General features: G+C 42.5%; 1 protein-coding gene across 8 annotated transcripts in view; it reads right to left on the reverse strand.

Annotated features, from left to right (window-relative positions):
• The window catches only part of TANGO2 (transport and golgi organization 2 homolog), a 185,964-nt gene that overhangs the window by 74,401 nt on the left and 89,301 nt on the right, over positions 1–22,262 (reverse strand). Inside the window, exon 1 of one of the 8 annotated variants that reach the window (XM_072599769.1) lies at positions 15,102–15,219. The exons of the other annotated variants lie outside the window; for them this stretch is intronic. Coding sequence (XP_072455870.1) covers positions 15,102–15,142 — 41 coding nt within the window. The 5' untranslated portion in view covers positions 15,143–15,219. Of the gene's footprint in view, positions 1–15,101; positions 15,220–22,262 lie in introns of those variants that run through there. 8 annotated transcript variants of the gene reach the window in all.

Consider the following 22,262-nt stretch of genomic DNA (forward strand, 5'->3'; position numbering starts at 1 on the left):
CTGAGCATAAGAGCGACTCTTGCAGAGATCTGTGGGAATGAGAGAGCATCACCTGGACCAGGAAGGTCAGACAGACGACTAAACAGATGGATGCCTGCATGAATGGAACATATTAAGCACCTACTATGTGCCACACATAGTACTAGGGCTGAGACACAAATAAAAGCAAGTAAGGTGGGCTCTTCCCTGGAGGAGCTTACAATTGAAAGGGAAGCTAGGAGGGGGCAGAGGGGAGATGGGCTGGGATCCTACCCTGTCTTGCAATGGGCAGACATGTCCAGGAAGTGCTACCAAGGCCTGGAACAGATAAGGCCAAAGTTGGACTTTAAAAGCCCCATGTGGTTCCAGAGGCAGAGTCCAATTTTCAGGTGAGGAGGGGTGGAGATGACAGCTAGAGCAAAGACTAAAACAGGAAGAGAGCAAGGGAGTGCCCAGCTGCCCTTGGTGAGTTAGAAGGGATCATAAAGGTCACCATGCCTGACCCTCTCATGTACTTTTTACACTTGGGACACAAAGTGGAGTATTGGGCATAGTGCTGGGGGAGCCAGGAGAAACTGACCTTGGGCATCTCACCTCACCTCTGTTTGATTCAGTTTCCTCACCTATAAAATGGAGACAGGAACAGCACTTGCCTCCCAGGGTTGTTGTGAGGGTCAGACGAGATCATACTTAATCCTCTGCCTTGCACACAGTCAGCATTTTATCAGTGTTAGCTACGTTGATGACGATGTCACGTAACTGCTGTCTCATCTATGAAATGGGGATAATAATGGCGCCTCCCAGGGTTGTTGTGAGGGTCAGACGAGATCATACTTAATCCTCTGCCTTGCACACAGTCAGCACTTTAAGTCAGCACTTTATCAGTGTTAGCTACGTTGATGACGATGTCACGTAACTGCTGTCTCATCTATGAAATGGGGAGAATAATGGCGCCTTCCAGGGCTGTTGCAAAGATAATGATAATATTAGTAAAGCGCTCTATGAATCTTAAAGAGTTATGCAGAAGATTAATGGATTATAGGAAGCCACCCAGTTGCACTCTCTCCAAATTCCTCTCCAAACAACTTTAAAATAGAAAAGTTCAAATTCAATTTTGGAGAGTCAGAGCCAACAAAAGGTAAAAGTGAGACATTTTTCTGGCTTAAGAAAACTTAGGAGGTCAGCCAGAGAGATCTATAATACCCAGGTGGGTGCTGGCCTGGAGAACATGTGGAGTGGCAGCAGCAGCAGCAGCTACTTCCAGAGCTCTCAGCCCAGAGACAGTGAGAGGGTGAGACAACTCAGAAAGAGATTACAGGGGATCCCCTTGCAGACTCCCAGAACTAGCTCTGAAAATAGCAGCATGAAAAAAGCCTGAAGCTTGGGACAGTTCCTCCCCAAAGCCCAGTTTTAACATAAACTTCAAAGTCAAGAAATGGGTTGGAAAACGAGCAAACAATAAAAAAAAGAATTTGACCATAAAAAGCTACCATGGGACAGGGAAGACCAAAACATAAACTCAGAAGACAATAATGTGAAAACAGTTACGATCAAAGCCTCAAAAGAAAATGCTGATTGGACCCAAGCCCAATAAGAATTCCTGGAAGAGTGAAAAAAAGAGATTAGTGTAGAAAAAAACTGGGAAAAGAAATGAGTGATACAAGAAAATTATGAAAAGAGAATTAATAGCTTGGTAAAAAAGGTACAAAAATATGAAAAAAAAGCCCTCTAAATCACTATTGATCAGAGAAATGCAAATTAAAACAACTCTGAGATACCATCTCACACCTATCAGAAAAGATAAATGCTGGAAGGGATGATGGAAAATGGGGACACTAATAAATTGGTGGTGTGGTGAATTGGTCCGACCATTCTGGAAAACAATCTGGAACTATGCCCAAAGGGCTATAACACTGTGCACACCCTTTGACCCAGTAATATCATTACTAAGTCTGTATCCCAAAAAGAAGAAAGAACAAGGAAAAGGACCTGTATTACAAAAATATTTACATCAGCTCTTTTGTGGAGGCAAAGAATCGGAAATCAAGGGGATGCTCCTCAAATGAGGAATGGCTGAACAAGTTGTGGTGTACGATTGTGATGGAATCTATGACAGAAATGCTGGGGTGGGCTGGTTTTGGAAAAACATACACGAAAACCATATATATACATATATATACATATATATGGACAGATGCAAAGTGACGTGAGATGAATTGAAAGAGATTATTCACCTCACAGCGATGTTGTAATGATGATCAATTGTGAAAGACTTGGTTACTCGGATCAAGACAGTGATCCAAGACAATTCCAAAGGAGCATGATGAAAACTGCTGTCCACCCCTGGAGAGAGAGAACTGATGAACTCTGAGTGCAAAGTAAACTATAACTTCCTCACTTTATTTTTCTTGCTTTTTAAAAATATGACTAATACACAAATATGCTTTGCATGATTTCATATGCACAGTTGATATCATATTGCTCAGCTTCTCAATGGGTGGGTAGGGGCTGGAGGGAGAGAACATAGAACTTAATATTTAAAAAGGAAAGAACACTAAAAATAAATAATGAATCAGAAAAATAAACAACGATGCTGCTAGGAAACCCCTCCCCACTACCAGTTCTATAAATGCTAACTATTATACAAAAAGAAACGGAGGCCCAGAGAAGCAAGCGATTTGCCCAAGGTCACCAAAGTAACATAAGTGGTACTCGAACCCAGGTTTGCCGACTCCAGAGCCAGTGTTCCTGCCAACACAGCTGGGACAAGCAGATACCACTGTTTCCCAAGCTGCCTTCTTGCAAATCAGGGAGTTGCTGAAGAGACAGAGAAAGTCACAAGGGAAGAAAATTCTTGGGAAGCCAAGACAACGCAGACCTGCCCTTCCTGCACTCCTGAGGCATTCTACAAGCTGACTCCCACTGCACACAACCCAAATCTAAAGGTACAGAAGTGAATCCTCCCAGATAATCTCCCAGAATCCAACAGCATCCCTTCCTCTACCTTAAACATCCTGGTTAATGCCACATACACATGTCACGCTAACATACTGGTACAGTGCAACACATCTGAAAAGCAGAGTGAAAGAACAGGGACCAGAATCAAGAAGACTTAACTGCAAATGTGGCCTCAACACTTGCTGATTGTATAAGTGTCACTAAGCGAGTCATTTCAGGATTCTGAGCCTCACTTTCGTCTTCCGTAAAATGGGATTAAGCATATCAGTAGTTGGGGGCAGCTAGGGGGAGCTGCAGTGGATAGAGTTCCCGAGTTTTCCTGAGTTCAAACCCAGCCTCAGATACTCACTAGCTGCGTGACCCTGGGCATATCACTTCACCCTGTTTGCCTCGGTTTCCTCATCTATAAAATGAACTGGAGAAAGAAATGGCAAACCGCTCCAGTATTTCTGCCAAGAAAACCCCATGTGGGGTCATGGAGAGTCGGACACGACTGAAAAATGATTGGAGAACAGCCAAAATATCAGGAGCACCCGCTTCCCATCGATAGAGCTTGTGAGAACAGGCAGGAAACCTGGACAGGATTGATAACGTCAGGCCTGAATTGTGTTACTTTTCAGCACAGCTGGGGTCGAGCTGTTCAGCCTGCTCCTGTTCACCAAAGCCAGTGAGACACAGTGAGACGCAGGAGCTTGGACGCCTCTCTCAGGGAGTCCAGAGTTTCAAGGCAAGGCAGGTCAAGTTTCATATTGTCTCAAAGAGCATTTCAGGTCAATAATGGGGCTTTTTACTGACTTCTTACTTGGCCTTGTTACCCTGATGTTTAATAAACTATGAAAAAATCTCTTTCTTGTAACATCCAGGATAACTGTCACCAAAATGTGAAGCTGCCTTTCTCTTCCTCAATCGATTTCCCCCAGCCTGGGATATACCTCCCATCTTCATACTTCTGGGCTTTGGAGCAGGCCATGTGGTGAGAGCGTGTGTGTGTGTGTGTGTGCGCGCGCGCGTGTGTGTGTGCACGCACGCATGTGTGTGTGCATGCATGTGCGTGCTAGCATGTGAGCGCAAAGCACTGAGGTCCCTTGGCCTGGTGAATCCTAGAGATCCCTTTTCAAAATAATATTTTTAAATGCATAAAATACTTAGGATTACAAAGGAAACCAATTCTATTGAAATAAAGGTGTAATTTTTCCCCGATCAAAGTTCCTGGCCCCCAGCTTAAGAATTCCTGCTCCAAAGGAAGTAATACATGGAGGGAAAACCACTAGAAGGGGAGTCCTAGCATTCTTCTGAGATGGGATTCAATTCTAATACTTAGAGCCTCCATGCCAGGCATTGGGCTAGGTGCTGGGGATCCAAAGCCCCAAATCAAAATAGTTCCTGCCCTGAAAGAGATTATATTCTGCTGGGGGAGAGGAGAGAGATCCAACCTCTACACTGAAAGGTAAATTAAAAGTTAAATATAAAGGAAATACACAGTACCTTTTCTGGAGGGATTGGGGATACAGGACATCTAGAGCTGAATGGCTTCAGGTAGGAAGTGCTGGAGGGAGCTGAGATGTCAAGAAGCACAAGGGAGTGGGAGGACACTCCAAGCATGGGACTCAGCTGGTTGGGGCAAACACAGGGAGGTGGGAGATGGAATGTTGTATATGAAAAACAGCCAGGAGGCCCATTTGGCTGGAACATGAAATATATCAGGAAGTCATAGAAGATCAGTCTTCAAAGACAGATGAGAATCCAACCATGGACGGCTATACATGCTCTATAAGGCTTCATTAAGAAAGGCATAGGGAGATGGCAAACGCCTACTAGGGGAGACAGATAATGCTAATAAAAAATAGAACATGAGAAGCACCTAAATCATCAGGACCTAGATGATGACAAATATCCTGAAATATTCAGGAAAGAAGCTGAGAGCTAGAATCAGCAGGACTTGCTAAGAGATCGACCATATGTGGAGGGTAGGAAGTGAGGAGTCGAAACTGGAGATGAAGAGGCAGGAAGCTGGTAGTTGTGGGAAAGATGGCAGCACCAATGCAGTCCAAAGGGCAGTAAGGGAAGGCTGCCATCTGCTCATCTAAGGGTCACCTGAGGGCTCCCAACACTGGGTATTCTCTGCACAGCGCATGTGCTACAGAGGTGTTGTGGTGGTATGGGCTCTTCAAGGAGGCAGAGTCAGGCTTTGCCTTCATCTGATCTCAATCCCCCATTATCTAAATGAAATGAATTTTCTTAGTGTGAAAACAAACAGATTACACTGGCACATTATATTTACCTCAAGAAATGCTTCTGAGAACAAAAGGATCCCATGAGACATGTGAGCAAAGGAAAGACAGCACAGTGCAGGGGAGAGCATGGGGTCTGCACAGTCACAGGTGTGTGGGGGTGGGATCCTGGCTCTGATGCCAAATGACCAATGCAACTCTGAGCAAATGTGCCATCTGTCTCCTCTTGTGTAAAATAGGAATGATGGTCCTTTCACTCTGCCATCATGTCCTTGTCAGTGCTATCAAAGAGGGGGGAGGAGGGATCGCTTTGGTGTTTCCTCTGTGGAGCCAGAGAGGCAGCAGTCTGAGGCTTGATCCCGTTCTCCTTCTGTGTAACTTTGATCCTCAGACTTCTCTAACATGTCCATGGAGGATCTGCCCCAGGTGCTAGAGACCTTTCCCTCAGGGTGGCCACTAGGGCAGCCCTTGGTGAGGTCTTTGACATCACTTAGTGTAAGTGATGCATCATGGACAATTGTATACAGCTTTCATACACTCCCTGGTTTTCACCTGTGTCCCTGTGTCACTATCAGCTCAGATCCTTCTTTAGTCCTGCTCTTTCATGATTTGGAACCGTGACTCATGGCAGTTCTTTTTGTGATTGCTGGTAGTAGCAGCCACAATCAACACCAAATTATTTTTTCATATAACTGAAAGTCATTGTGTGTTACCAGGCACAGATTAATCATAGACAGAAAGAGAATAACTTAAAGTTTTAAGCGAGCACTAATTTCTCACAAGTTTCAAACTTTCTTTAGACAGATAGACAGACACAAAAGAGTAGTCTGGAAATTGTTGAATTATGAATAGACATGGCAGCAAGAGAAGCGAAGGCATTAAAATTAACAACATCTCAATCTCCCTTCTGAAGAACAGAAATTACTTGTTTAAATCAACACTTATAAATATGAGAAATAGTGCCATCTCTCTGGCTATTAAAACAACAACGCTCTCCATCTAAGTCCGTTTGATCAGTGGTGGTAATATTGACTGAAGAGATTAGCTTAACTGAATGTAAATAAAAACAATTATTCTCCTTTCATCTGCAAGTGTTGAGATGGATCGGCAGTTAATCAACACATTTTCTTGTTAAGGATGCTGTCAAACAGAAATGAGTCACAGATGCCAAGGTGCTCTACAAGCTGGAAAAAAGGAACCACTTCAAAGTGAAGGTGAGGCAAAGCACACTGTTTCCATTTTCTTTGTTTTGTGTGTGTGCAAGTGTGTGTGTGTGTGTGTGTGTGTGTGTGTGTGTGTTCTCTTTTGGCCTGTTTCTTCTTTTGCAATGTAAGTAATATAGAAATATATTTTACATGATTACACACACATAACCTGTATCAAATTGTTTACCATCAGAGGGAGATAAATTAGAACTCAAAAAAAATTTTTAAAAATAAATGTTAAAAATTCTCTTTACATGTAATTAAAAACATTAAAAATGGAATTTTTAAAATAATTATTTTATTTGTTTTCAATGTTCTACAATCACTTCCATATATCTTAGATTTTTCCCTACTCATCTCTTCTTTCCCCTCCCTCACTCTCCCCCAAGATGGCATGCAATCTTATATAGGTTCCACATACATATTCCTATTAAATACATTTTCACCTTATTCATGTTGCATAGAAGAATTAAAATGAATGGGAGAAACCATAAAACAAAACATAATACAAGAGAAAATAGTCTGCTTCATTCTGCAATTCAATTCCATAGTTCTTTCTCTGAATGTGGAAGGCATTTTGCCTCGAGTCAAAAATGGAATTAAAAAAAAAAAAGTAGAGGTGAACCCACAGGGATGGTATGCTTGCCCATCCTAGGGGAGGGAGACAGAAACAAACCGAGAAGGCCACTCGCTTTCCAGGAATTTACTACACATAATAGGCAAGACAAGTGTGTGAAGCAACCCAAGGACATACACATGTTCAAGATGACTTATGTAAGACAAGCTACAAATAAAAAAAATAAAGAAAGGGGTGTCAGGCATATGGCCAGACTACTCGTGGAAGTGAGGGCACAGTGCCATCACCCTCTGCCCTGGCCCCACAACATCTGCAGTTTGGTGTTCATTTGACATTTTAGGAAGGACATTGCTGAAATGCAGCTTGTTCAGAGGAGGGCGAGCAGGGTTGGAGGGAGGCTGTGGATAGACTGTGCCTTTGGAAGATTATTTTTTTTCCTTAATTAGTTTTATTTATTTCATTAAATATTTCCCAACTGCATGTAAAACATTTTTAACATTCATATTTTAAAATTTTGAGTTCTAAATTCTCTCCTTTCCTCCTATCCTCTCCTCCACCCACTGAGAAGCCAAGCAATATAGTATAGATTATACATGTCAAGTCATGTAAAACATATTTTCACATTAGCTACATTGCAAAAGAAAACACATAAAAATCCCCAAGAAAAATAAAGTTTTAAAAAACCATGTTTCAAACTTCACTCAGCTCGTCAGCTTTTCCTCTGAAGGTAGATGCTTTTTTCATCATGAGTCTATCGGAACTGGCTTGGACATTGTCTTGATCTTTCACAGTTGATTAGCCTTACAATGTTGCTGTTACTCTGTACAATGCTCTCCTGGTTCTATTCACTTCACTTTGCATCAGTTCATGAGTCTTCCTAGGTTTTTCTGAAATCCTTCTCATCACAATCATTTGCCACATGTTCAGTCTTTCCCCAGTTGAGGAATATTTCCTTGATTTCCAATTCTTTGCCACCACAAAAAGAGCTGCTATAAATATTTTTGTACAAATAGGCCATTTTCTTTTTCCTTTGATCTCTTTGGAATACAGACCTAGTACTGCTATTGCTGGGTCAAAGGGTATGCACAGTTTTACAGTCCTTTGGGCATGGTTCCAAATTGCTCTCCAGAAAGGTTGCATCAGTTCAAAATTCTACCAATTATGTATTAGTGTCCCTATTTTTCCATAAGCCTTCCTTGGAGGATTCTTAAAGGAACTAGAGATCTTTTGCTTGGAAAACAGAAGAGGCAGGGTGAAAGTGGGTCCTAACATTCTCTTCAGGTACCCAAAGGGCTAACAGGTAGAAGAGGAGATTTGTTCAGTTTGGTTCTACAAGGCAGAATCAATGGTTGGAAATTGCTGAAAGGTAGATTTCACCTCAGTTTCAGAAAACTTTCAGGGAAAATTCTCTAAATGTTAGGAGTATACAAAGTGAATTGAATTCCCTCAGAAAGTCATGGAAGGTGTCCATATTGAGATAGGATGACCTCCTATCAAGAATGTTGTAGAGGAGATTCCTGTTCAGGTAACTATTGGATCATATGCTCTCTGGGGTCCCTCACAGTTCCCAAATCCTATTATTCCAGGTGAATGGTGACTCCCAGAATGTTAGAGATAGAAGCAACTTTAAAATCATATTTTTCTACTTCCTCTTTCCAAAGTTATCCAGCTAGTTGGTGGTAAAATGGGATCTGAAACCCAGATCCCCCTTCCCCAGTTTCAATCCAGCCCTCTTCCAACTACTTTATACTTGAATTGGTACAGAAACTTGAGGATGGATGTGTATTATCTTAACTAAATGAGATCACATTTGTAAAGCACTTAGCACAGTGCCTGGCACATAAGGAGCTGCTTAATAAATGTATGTTTCCTTCCTTCCTTCCTTCCTTCCTTCCTTCCTTCCTTCCTTCCTTCCTTCCTTCCTTCCTTCCTTCCTTCCTGTTATCTAGGATGAAGACAGGAAGATAATTCTAGATTAGAAGGCAGAAGACAGCACAGTATGAGAAAAGCCATTTGGACAGCAAGGCATGAAATAGGTAAGTCTTGTGAGATGGACAGTAAATGAACTGGTATGGCTGAAGTAGAGGAGATGAGATGGAAAACAATGGGAGAGCAGGCTTAGGAGTTTGCTCCCTCCAAGAGTGGATGTAAGGTTCAAATGAGATAACAGGTGATGAGATAAAGATTATTCTGAAAACAATAAAACATATGTATGCATATATACATGTAGATGTGTGTATGTATATATGTGTACACATACACACATATACATATGTACCCATTGCATCCAAGTTGGAAAGGAATTAGGGTTAAGGTTAGATGGTGAGGCTTTCCAGAAATCAAAATAAAAAAAAATTCAGACCTCATCCAAGAGCCAATTATTGTTGGCAATGACTGTGATGAGCAGGAGGGTTTCAGAAAACCTAGGAAGTCCCCTTGATTAGGGGAGTCACTGAGATTAGGAAAGATAAATCTGGCAACTTTTTATGGAACTCTGGAAGAAATCTATAACCACTCAAAGAAGGTCGGTTTGGCCATTTAGACAGGGAAGACCAAGAAGATGATGCCCCATTATGGCGTGCAGTTGGACAGACAATTTATAGAGCTTTTCCAATCTGAGGCAGATAATACACATGAACAAAGAGTTAGGCCCAGATTTAAAGAGGGGGAAGAGAGTAAGCTGAATTGTTTTCAGGAAATTGCAAAGTTCTTTTACCACTTCTCCCAACCACAAAAGCCCATCTTTTAAATAGTCATATCCTATCATTTTCTTTAAATGTCCGTGAGACCCGCATCACCGAAGAATGAAAATAAGCACCACATCGATACTTGGTAGGTGTGAGTAGGTGACACCCTCCGACCAATGAGGAATTTCAAAGACAAACAGGGGTAAAGGACTTCATCAGAGAGAAGTAACAAACACAGAGAAGGTGAACGGGCTCAGCCCACAGAGAGCTGGGGGACTGAAGGGGACCGTCCTCATGTGCCTTGTGATCTTCACCATGTCAACAAAGATGGAGGATAACCTCCCATGGGAAACCACACCAGAAGCTGCAGCCTGGTGTCAGGCAGGCCAGGCAGGCTGGGCTGAGCTGGGCTACGCTAGAGTGAAAACCCAAGCTGATGGGATTACAGATCCATCCCAGTGTCTGAGTACACGAATAAGACAGGCAGATGTCTATGACGGGCAAGTGGGCATGAGGAAGCCTGGAAGGTTCAGACCTCATCCAAGAGCCAATTATTGTTGGCAAGGATTGTGATGAGCAGGAGGATTTCAGAAAACCTAGGAAGTCCCCTTGATTAGGGGAGTCACTGAGATTAGGAAAGATAAATCTGGCAACTTTTTATGGGAATGGACAGAGAATAGAGGCATGGGGACTAGTTAGGGGACTGTGACTATAATCCAGCTAGGATGTGATAAGGATCCACAATAAAGGAAAGACTGGGGAAGGGGGAATTCCGAAAGACCCAGCAGAACTTAGTGACAGATTAGCTATGGGGGAAAAGAAGAACAACTCATCCTTACATAGGGTTCTAAGGTTTCCTAAGCAATCAACCTTGGAGGTAGATAAGTATTATTATCATTATTCTTGCCCCGAACTGAGACTGAGGCTGAGAGAGTGATTTGACCATGTATCCTATAGGTGATCCCAGGTGTCCAGCCTCCCAGTCTAGTACTCTTTATGTTATAATCTGCTGCTTAGAGTGAAAAATCACAACTCTAGTGCTGCAAGTGAGTGGCAAACTCCAAAGTGGTGTTGGTCCTGTTGTTGAGCACGAGGGGCAAACTGGGAAGCAACATGGTTTGGATATCACCTGCTGAAATCCCCAAAGGTTAGAAGGGCATATTAGGAGCCACAGGGACACTCACAGTTAAGGGGAGGTAGGAGATGAGGAGGAGAAATCATGGCTGGAGATGGAGATTTGGGAAATATCTACAGAGACAGGATAGTAGAAACTACGGAAGTGAATGAAGTTTCTGAGGCAATGAGTAAGGATCTATATCCATGAGTAAAGGACTAGGGAAGAGGGTCCTGGGAAAGTTCACTGGGAACAGGAAAAGGAAGAGAAACTTCAAAGGAGGCAAGAGTGATTAAAGAAAACTGAATTGAGGAAGAAGGCAAGTAGATAAGAAAAATGGAGATGTGAAAGTCCTTGATGTTTTCCTGAGAAAATGGCAAGCTGTCTTCCTAAGAGAAGGAGAGAATATACATGCCAGAAACAACTCAAGGGCATGAGTTTATGTCCCTCTGAAGAATAATCCTATTTCCTTATGCCCCCATCTGTTCTTGCTGAAGAGCAGGATAATGATGGATTTGGTCGGGTGCTATCGATGCGGGTCCATCCCCGGGCTGAAGGACAAGGTGGGCAGGTGGGAGAGAATGGAGATAGAAAGACCAGACAACATGGACTAGAATTGGGAGGGTTGGGTAAGAAGAGCGGGGGAAGTGAAGTGTGATAGATTTGTCTTTCTGAACTGCCACCTCTGGAAAACTAAAAATTCCCAAGATGTCATGGACACATCATCAAGTTGTGGTGTAAATGCCCACGGTGCTTCCAGCATTGTGAGTTTTTCATTGTCCAAAGCCACAGCAAGATCCCAGTTATTCCTCATCCTTCCAGATGCAAGTTAACTATTGGTTTGTCACAGAAGTACTGATGCTCTCTTGAATATCAAGGCAGTTGAGATATTGTTGTGAGGGGAGGGGATCATAGGATCGAGACTCCCAGACTTAGAGTATAGACATCAGCTATTCATTCATTCCATTCATCTTACAGATGAAGAAACTAGGGCCCAGAGAGGTTCAGGGACTGGCCCATGATCAAAGGGCAAGGGCTGTGCCTAGATTTGTACCCAGGTCCTAGCGTTCCAAATCCAGTGTCTCTTTCTACAGTACCACACTGACATAATAAAAGCTAATAATTGTGGTCATTTATGTGGTGCTTACAATGTTCCAAGCATTGTAACAAATGCTTGATAATTATTTTCTCATTGATCCTCACAACTCTGGGAGGGAGCTGCTATTATTATCACCCCCATTTTTCAGATGAGAAAACTGAGGCAAACAGAGGGCAAGTGACTTGTTTGGGGTCACACAACTAGTCAATTTCTGAGGTTGGATTTAAACTCAGGTCTTCCTGACTTGGGGCCCAGAACTCTAGCCACTGTCCAACTTGACTATCATGTGATTCAAAGGGGCTAAGCAAGGTGAAAGAATGAAGGAAAATTTACAAGTGAACCCAAATTGAAGGACTCTGAAATATGGTTGTACTTCTAATAGAGGAAGTATTTGGTCTTCACAGAAGCCCTGGTTTTTGTGTGGTGCTTGTTAGTTGTTTAAGAACATTTATTCACTGAGGTGGAGCCAAGAATGTACAGTAACAGCACTGACTTTTTAGAGCACTCCTGCCAAGCCCAGTCAAATACCTGTAAAAAATGGCTCTAAACAAATTCTGGAGCTGCAGCACCCACAGAACAATGGAGTGAAGCAAATCTCCAGCCTAAAATAGCCTGGAAGGTCACTGAGAAGTGTCAATCGTACCACGCTGGGAGCAGAGCACAGTCCAGTGTGGGCCATGAATGCACAGAGGGGACCTGAATAGGCCTTGGGGAGACTAAATCTCTCACACCTGTAGTGTTTTCCAGATTTCATGACCCCCAAACGCTGAGGATAAATTGGAAGGTTAGTGAAAAAAGCCTGTGGGACCAGGGCAGGAGAGTGGAGTGGTCTGGCCCCAGACCCAGGGTGGCAGAGGGGTGAGGGGGCAGAGGAACCTAAGGCAGCCAAAGCAGCAAGGGCAGCTGCAGCCACTGTTTCTGGGGCTCTAGGCCCACAGATTGTGAAGGGATCGAGCAGCTGAGAGTACACCCCCCCCCTCCCCTACTAGAAGCAGAGAACTACTTTGACAAAGAGCTCAAAAGTCAAGTAAATGGCTGGGGAAATGAGCAAAAACTGGAAAAAGATTCAGACTATAGAATCTTACTTTGGTGACAAGGAAGACCAAAGTATACAAACAGAAGAAAACAAAGTCAAAGTTCCTCCATCCAAAGCCTCCAAGAAAACTATGAATAGATCTCAGGCCATGGAAGAGCTCAAAAAGGATTTTGAAAATCAAGTAAGAGAACTAGAGCAAAAACTGGGAAGAGAAATGAGGGTGATGGAAGAAAATCATGAAAAAAAGTCAAGTGCTTGCTAAAGGAGACCAAAAAATGCTGAAGAAAATAACACTTTAAAAGTAGACTGAACCCAAATGGCAAAAGAGATCCAAAAAGCCAATGAGGAGAAGAATGCCATAAAAAGCAGAATTGGCCAGATGGAAAAGGAGATCCAAAAGCTCACTGAAAAAATTCCTTAAAGATTAGAATGGAGCAGATGGAAACTAATGATTAGGAAAAGTCAAGAAATTATAAAACAAAACCAAAGGAATGAAAAAACAGCAGACAATGTGAAATATCTCACTGGAAAAACAACTGACCTGGAAAATAGACCCAGGAGAGACAAGGTAAAAATTACGTGACTACCTGAAAGTCATAATCAAACAAAGAGCCTAGACATCATCTTTCATGAACTAGAGGGTAATATAAATATTGAAAGAATCCACTGATTGCCTCCTGAAAGAGATTCCAAAAGAAAATCTCCTAGGAATATTATAGTCAAATACCAGAGTTCCCAGGTCAAAGAGAAAATATTGCAAGCAACCAGAAAGAAACAATTTGAGTACTGTGGAAATACAATTAGGATAATACAAGGTCTAGCAGCTCCTACATTAAGGGATCCTTCAATTGGAATATGATATTCCAGAAGTCAAAGGACCTAGGATTAAAACCAAGAATCACCTACCCAGCAAAACTGAGTATAATACTTCAGGGGGAAAAATGGTCATTCAATGAAATAGAGGATTTTCAAGCATTCTTGATGAAAAGACCAGAGATGAATAGAAAATTTGACTTTCAAACACAAGAATCAAGAGAAGCATGAAAAGGTAAAAAGGAAAGAGAAATCATAAGGGACTTACTAAAGTTGAACTATTTACATTCCTACATGGAAAGATAATATTTGTAACTCTTGAGACTTTTCTCAGTATTTGGGTAGTTGGAGGGATTATATACATATGGAGGGGCACAGGGTGAATTGAATAGGAATGGATGATATCTAAAAAAAATTAAATTAAGGGGTGAGAAAGGAATATATTGGGAGGAGAAAGGGAGAAATGGAATGGGGCAAATCATCTCTCATAAAAGAGGCAAGAAAAAGCTTTTTCAATGGAGGGAAAGAGGGGAGAGGTGAGAGGGAAAAAGTGAAGCTTACTCCCATCAGATTTGGCTTAAGGAGAGAATAACATACACATTCAATTTAGTATGAAAATCTATCTTAGACTGCAGGAAAGTAGGGGAGAAGGGGATAAGTGGAGTGTGGGGAGATGACAGAAGGGAGGGCAAATGGGAAGAGGGGTTAATTAGAAGTAAACACTTTTGGGGAGGGACAAGGTCAAAAGAGAGAATAGAATAAATGGAGCGCAGGATAGGATGGAGTGAAATATAGTTAGTCTTTCACAACATGACTTTTATGGAAGTCTTTTGCATAACTGCTCATGTGTAATCTATATTGAATTGCTTGCCTTCTTAGTGGAGATGGAGGGGAGGGAGGAAAGGAAAGAAGTTGGAACTCAAAGTTTTAAAACAAATGTTAAAAACTGTTTTTACATGCAACTGGGAAATAAGATATGCAGGTAATGGGGTATAGAAATCTATCTTTCCCTATAAGAAAATAGAGGAGATGGGGATAAGGGAAGGGAGGGGTGTGACAGAAAGGAAGACAGATTGGGGAAAGGGGTAACCAGAATGCATGGTGTCTTGGGGTGGGGGGAGGGGAAAGGTGGGGAGAAATTTTGGAACTCAAAATCTTGTGGAAATGAATGTTGAAAACTAAAAATAAATAAATATATATATTTTTAAAAAGAACATTTGCTCATGATTTTGTGTGATTTGGGTCTGTTGATAATGACTTGTAAAGGAGGAAGCAGGTGGAAAGGATCAAATGAAGCATTTACCCTGTGCTGAGCCCTGGGAGCCAAGTAGAAAAGACCCAGAAAAAATTGTTTTACAATTAGAAGCAGCGAGAAGTGGAATGAGATGCCCTATGTGTTTACCTCTTGCTCACCTCCAGGTTGGTCCCTGCCGCCTCTGACATTCTGTGGCCCTCTGCATCTCTCAGTGGGCAAGGGCAGAGGTAGCATTCGAGTCACCTCAATTTCTTCACCTCTGTCCCTCTACTTCTGCCTCACCAACCCATGGAGAGTTGACAGTCTTTTCTGTTCCATGCTTTATTATCTCCATGAGTAGCTGAAAGAGCCTGAGAGCCTCCTCCATGAGAGGGATGACCTTTGGAAATTCCTTTTTCTTCTGAGGCCTTCAGTTTCTCTGCCTGTACAGTGAAGGAGCTGGACTAAACACAAGGAAAAGCTTCTTAACAAACAGAGCTATCCAAAAATGGCCTTGGCTATGTTGGACAGCAGTCATCGACCAGAGGCTGCTGGGGCTCCAGTTTCATGGGTGGTTGGGACCTGGGAGGGCCTTTCCAGTTCTTAGGCTCCAGGATCCTATGACTAGATGGTCTCTAGATCCCTTCTGGCTTTCATGGTCAAGGATCAAACATTCCCTTCTACTTTGAAGTGGAGGACAAGTTCCTTTGTGGCTGCAATCAAGAGTTCCAAATCCAGCATGGCTCTTAGGTAGTAAGTAAACCACAAGAAATATTACTTTAAATATGTGTACTATTGATTGCAGAAAAAGTTCACTTAGCAAATGCACTTCCAAATAAATGAGAATATAATGTGGGGGTTGGTGCATTCCCCTTGAGGCCTTATCAAACTGACAAATTTGACTTTTGCCAACAGCAGGAGTGGAAGGCACAGAGCAGATGCAGCACTGAACCCTGACCAGAACACTGATCAGATCCTAGGATCTTTAAGAGCCCTTTTCCATGATATTGACTCCCTAGGAATCTGTTAAAAACAAGTCATCACTGGACATGATTAAAATATTTTTAGCTCTGACTTTTTTTTACCACTTAGACTATCACATGGTCTAGAGCAGAGACAGTAGCAGGGCCAAGAATGAAAAGCAATTCCTTGAGTCAAGACCACACTCCACAGAGAGGAGTCATCATTTCAATGCTATGCTGTGGTGGGGGAGCTCAGGAAAGCTCCCTGCCCCCAGATAGTTTCTATACCAGCTGATGCTGATGCCTGAGATTCACAGAATAAGAGTGGCTCAGTACTCTCCATTTATATGAACTGGATTCAATCTTGGAGGTTTTTCACTAAAATTTCTCCCTTTGGTCATATGTCCACTCAGTGCTTCCCCCGGGAATACTGGAATTTGGTCAGAATCCTTATAACCCATCCAACCACTCAGATTAAAGACCTCAAATCTAGTACAAACTTTATTCAAGACCAAGGACTTATACCTGTTTCCATAAACAGTAAACTGGAACCAGAAACTAACTCTTTTTCCTTCTCCAGGGATCCTTAAATTCCTCCAGCAATCTATTTCCCCCAAACTCATGGTGGGCCCTAGGAATTTGGGTAGCCTGGCTGGAAAAAAAGAAATGGGTTTTGCCTTCACTCCTAGGTACATGGGCATATGACACATAATCTATCTACCTAGCAGAGAGCCATGTGGTCTTGCTCCTTCACACTCTGACTCTGGGGCTTGACCCAGGTGCTCAGTATTACAGTTCAGGAACCTACCACTGCCTCTAGCTACCACCATCTTTGTGCCCAAGTATTCTCTGATGCTTATGCTGATTGGTTCTCTAGAGAAATTTCTGGGCCATGTGGTTTGGAGGCTTCCCCCTAGGAAATCAAAGTGTGCATACATCTCTTTGTATTCTCTCCTGGCCCCTTTAGCTCTGGTTTTCTCTCTTTGTCTTCTCTCCCTTTTAGAGGTCAAGTGACTTACCAGGACTCTATCAATCAGCCCCAAAGTGGGGTCAGTGGGCCAAAGTGTGCCAAGGGGAAGGTAAGCTCACATCTTATGAAGGAAACATCTCAGTTGCATCCCTATTAATTAATTAAACTTTATTAATGAATTAATTTTGCCATGGCTATCTCACAGGAGGCCCATATTGTCCTTTACAATAATAGCACATTAAAGATGGAAGAGATCTTTGAGGTCAAAAACCTTATCATCCTGTAAAATCACTTCAGCCTACCTCATAAGTGCCCCCTTCCCCTTGGATCCTCCATTGAAGAGGGTGCCCAGGCCAGCCAGCTCTTCATTTCCTACCTGGCTGCACTCCATTAGACTTCCCCAACATGCCTAGAGCCTGTACCTTCCCCCACCTCCCATCTATTTTTCAGTTTCCTCTATTAGACTGTAAATTTTATGAAAGCAGACACTGTTTTTTTCCCAGCATTCCTGCCCCAGCACCAGGGTGCTTTCACCATTAACTATTCATTCTTTGATGGAGAGCAGAGCCAAGATGGTGGAGTAGAAGCAGAGACCTGTCTGAGCTCTCCCTGTCCCAAACCCCTCAAAATACCTGTCAAAATGACCCTAAACAAATTCCAGAGCAGCAGAAGCCAAAAAATGACAGAGTAAAACGGATTTCCAGCCCAATACAATTTGGAAGGCCGACAGGAAGGGTCTATTGCATCAGGCTTGGAGTGAAGCGTAGTCCAGCATGGGCAGTGCTGGCACAGACAGGACTAGATCAGGCCTCAGGGCTCTGAATCACTGGCAGCTGTAGTAGTTTTCAGACTTCTCAACCTACAAATGCCAAAGATAGTCTCAAAAGTCAGTGGGAAAGCTCTCTCACCTGGTGAGAAAGGAACATGGTTCAGCCCCAACCTCAGCCCCAGGCCAGCGGGAGCCATTGCTGTAACTGCAGTGGCTTATAGAGCTTTCAGCCTACAGATGGTGGAGGAATTGAGCAGCTGATCTGGGTTATAGTCCTAGGTGGCAGTGCTAGGGCAAGGAGGAGCGCTGGCATGGCAGAGCTGGTGGTGGCTGTGGAGAGGGAATCCTACTCGCAATTCCAGAGCAGAAAAGAGTGCTTGTGGTTGCTCACAGACCAGAGTGCAGGCCATGAGAGGAATAAACATCTCTCTTGTGATCATACAACTTTGGAGGAACTGAGAACTTACAGGTCCCTAGAGATACCTGAAAACAGCTGCACAAAACCCCTGAAACTTGGGGCAATGCACCCTCCGCTTAACAAAGAGCTCAAAAGTCAAGTAATTGGTGGGGAAAATGACCAAAAAGGGGGAAAAATAAGTCTATATGAGGTTACTTTCTTGGTGAAAAGGTATTTTCTTATGATGAGGAAGATCAAAGAATACAACTTGAGGAAGACAGCAAGGTTAAGGCACCTACATCCAAAACCTCCAAGAAAAATAAGAAATAGTCTTAGATTATGGAAGAGTTCAAAAAAGATTTGGAAAATCAAGTAAGAGAAGTAGAGGAAAAACTGGGAAGAAAAATGAGAGCAATGCAAGAAAACAATGAAAAACTAGTCAACAGCTTGCTAAAGGAGACCCCCCCCCCAAATGCTGAAGAAAATAATACCTTTAAAAATTGACTAACCCAAATGGCAAAAGAGGAGAAGAATGCCTTAAAAAGCTGAATGGGTCAAATGGAAAAGGAGGTCCAAAAGCTCACTGAAGAAAATAATTCCTTAAAAATTAGAATGGAGCAAATGGAAGCTAAAAACTTTATGAGAAATTAAGAAATTAAAAAACAAAACCAAAAGAATGAAAAAATAGAAGATGATGTGAAATATCTCATTGGAAACTCACTGACCTGAAAAATAAATACAGAAGAGAGAATTTAAAAATTATTAGTCTACCTGAAAACCATGATAAAAAAAGAGCCTAGACATTATCTTTCAAGAAATTATCAAGGAAAACTGCCCTGATATTCTAGAACTGGAGAGTAAAATAGAAATAGAAAGAACCCTCCTGATCACCTCCTGAAACAGATACCAAAAGGAAAACTCCTAGGAATATTGTAGCCCAATTCCAGAGTTCCCAGGTCAAGAAGGAAATATTACAAACAGCCAGGAAGAAACAACTCAAGTACTGTGAAAACACAACCAGGATAACACAGGATTTAGCAGCTTCTACACTAAGGGATTGGAGGGCTTGGAATATGATATTCTAGAGGTCAAAGGAGCTAGTATTAAAACCAAGAATCATCTACCCAGCAAAACTGAGTATAATACTTCAGGGAAAAAAATGGAATTTCAATGAAACAAAGGACTTCCAAACATTTTTGATAAGAGCTGAATAGAAAATTTGACTTTCAAGTACAAGAATCAAGAGAAGTCATAAGGGACTCATTAAAGGTGAACTATTTACATTCCAATATGGAAAGATATTTGTAACTCATGAGACAGTTCTCAATATTAGGGTAGTCAGAGGGAATATATATATATGTGTGTGTGTGTGTGTGTGTGTGTGTGTATGGGTATATTATATATGTATAGATATATGTGTATGTATATGTATATATGTATACATATATAAAGGGAGGATACCTAATAAATAAAATTAAGTGTTGAGAGGAATGTATTTAGAGAAAGAGAAAGGGAGAGGTACAATGTAATAGACCTTCTCCTATAAAAGAGGCAAAAAAGAGCTCTTACAATGGAGCAGAAGAGGGAGGAGGTGAGAGGGAATAAGTGAGCCTTACTCTCATTGGATTTGGCTTAAGGAGAGAATAACACATTCAGTTAGGTATGGAAATCTATCTTACCCTGAAGCAAGGCAGAGTGGAAAGGAATAGGAGAGGGAGGATAACAATTCAAAGGGATAGCAGATTGGGGAAAGGGAGAATCAGAAGCAAATACTACTGTGGTGGGACAAGTCAAGGGAGAGGATGGAATAAATGGAGGACAGGAAGGATAGAGGGAAATGTGATAAGTCTTTCACAACATGACAGTTATGGAAGTATTTTGCATGGTTATACATGTGTGACCTGTATTGAATTGCTTGCTTTCTCAATGGGGGGGGGGGGGCGCGGGGAGGAAAGGAGAGAATCTGGAACTCAAAGTTTTAAAAAATGAATGTTAAAAACTGTTTTTGCAAGCAACTGGTAAATAAGTTGTATAGGCAACGGGGTATAGAAATCTCTCTTGCCGTACAAGAAAATAGAGGGGAGGGGGATGAGAGAAGGTGGGTGACAGAAGGAAGGGTGGATTGGGGAAAGGGGTGGTTAGAGTACATGCTCTCTTGGGGTGGGAGGAGAGAGATGGGGAGAAAATTTGGAATTCACAATCTTGTGGAAGTGAATGTTGAAAACTGAAAGCAAAGAATTTATTATAATAAATAATATAATAATAATATTATATAATTATATAATATAATAAATAATAATATAATTTATATTGCTTGGGAATGAGGAAGCGAGGGTGATGTTTTTACTGGGAGAGGTCGGAGAAAGTTCCAAAGAGCTAGCATTAGATAAAACCAACCAGGTGAGGTTTGCAGCATACAGAAGACACGCTTTATTTCTTCCTGATCGGGTGCAGTCATGTCAGAAAACCTCCATGGGGAGGTAGACGCATAGGAACTAGAAGATGTGGCAGAGATAGGACTCACATAACTTTGGGAGAGCTAACTGGTTTCAGTCCAAGCAAATGGGTGGACACTGGCAGGGATCAGGGGAAGGGGAGGGAATGATGTCCAGCCATGTACAACTGAGAGCCACAACTGTATAAGAACAAATCTTTTAAATGGCTGAAGCCTGAAGAAGCAACAGCTCGAGCTGCTGAGTGGGGACTGCACTTAGTGGGTGCACAGAAGGGGTGACCTGTCTTATGTTACTCATTCCTCCCTTTAAGGGACTTTGAGCTAGTCTGGCAGTGGGCTCAGGGAAGGGTGCCCACTGTCGCCCACAAGGCCATGACCTCATGCTGTGACCATGCTACTGTCCATTGTCTCTTTGTATTTAGTGTTTCTTGATCTCAGAAGAATGAGAGTTTTGGGGTGGGGGTGGGGTGTCCAGGAGAAGTGTGAGATCAGGACAGCCAGAGTCCCATCAGCAGCCAAGATGAAGGGCCTCAGGAGTAGTGGGAATGACTCGAGACTACTCAAGAGCAGTAACTAGCCACTCTAGAAAGGCCCCCATCCTTAGAGCCCACCAGAGAGCCACAGGGAAGCTAAGGGAAGAAGGACATCCAGGGCCAGGAGCAGCTGATACCCCTTGATATGTGCTTCAAATCTGTGCTCACTCTCCCCACCCTGTGAACTGTGTATATTAATGGGGAAGTACATCCCAGGTTTTTTAGGGGAATACTTTGTAACAACTGCTCCTGCTGTGCTATTTGATGAAATAAATGCCTTTCCAAAGAACTGCATCTATTGGTTCCTTGTTAGGGGAGAACACCTTTAGGGACTTGTGAGAGACAGTCCTAGAAACCCAGCCCCCAAGGTTATGCCTAGAATCCTTAAGGGAGAAGTAGTCAGTCATCCAGAGTCTGGGGACCCTGATTCACCAAAGTGAGTGACAGTTGGGAAAGTAGCTCAAGTAACTGAGTCACTAGGGCCAGAAAAGCTTCCCTAAAAATTGTCTTCTTACTCAACCGTGATCTGATTACCTCAGCAGGTAGGGATCCTACCCTGTGGTCAAAACATAACAAATGTACAAAAACATCTGCAAAGGCAATTCCACTCAGCATCTGTACATGCAATGTGTGCACACGTATAGCAGAGAAGGTGCTGTGTTCTAAAAGCAAAGCAGAAGTGAAGTAGCTGAAAAGAAACATTAGATGTGCATTAGAGAAGACACCCCAAATGTTCACATGGACTATTTGTGCTGGACTTGTGATAGAACGTTCCAAGCTCATGTTGGTCTGATCAGCCACAGTGGGACATACAGTACCTTCACTCTAGCATAGTGATGTCATTCTGGTCCACTGCAAGTATGAAGGAAAACAACCATGAGTCATTAGCTGATCATCAAGGGAACCCAGAGAGTAAGCCTAGTCAACCCTCTGGGGAACACAATCTGGGAGAGGCAGTCCTGGAAGAGAGTTTTCCCTCTCCAGGACCAATGGAGCTCATCTTCTTGGCATCAATTGTGTCCCTGAAGCTAAACTGGCTGCTGAAGAACAGAAGAACATGTCTTCTGTTATATAATGAGCCCTGGAAGAATCTCAGGCAAGCTCGTTAGTGGGATATATTGATACTTTGGAAAGTCTCCCAATTTATTTTTGTACCTTTCCTATCTAATGTGAACAAGTGACCATCTTATGACCACTTAGCCAGTGCAGATGCCCCATGCTTCACCCAACCTGTGACGCCCCT

The sequence above is a fragment of the Notamacropus eugenii genome, chromosome 4, assembly GCF_028372415.1.
Source record: "Notamacropus eugenii isolate mMacEug1 chromosome 4, mMacEug1.pri_v2, whole genome shotgun sequence".
NCBI lineage: Eukaryota > Metazoa > Chordata > Mammalia > Diprotodontia > Macropodidae > Notamacropus > Notamacropus eugenii.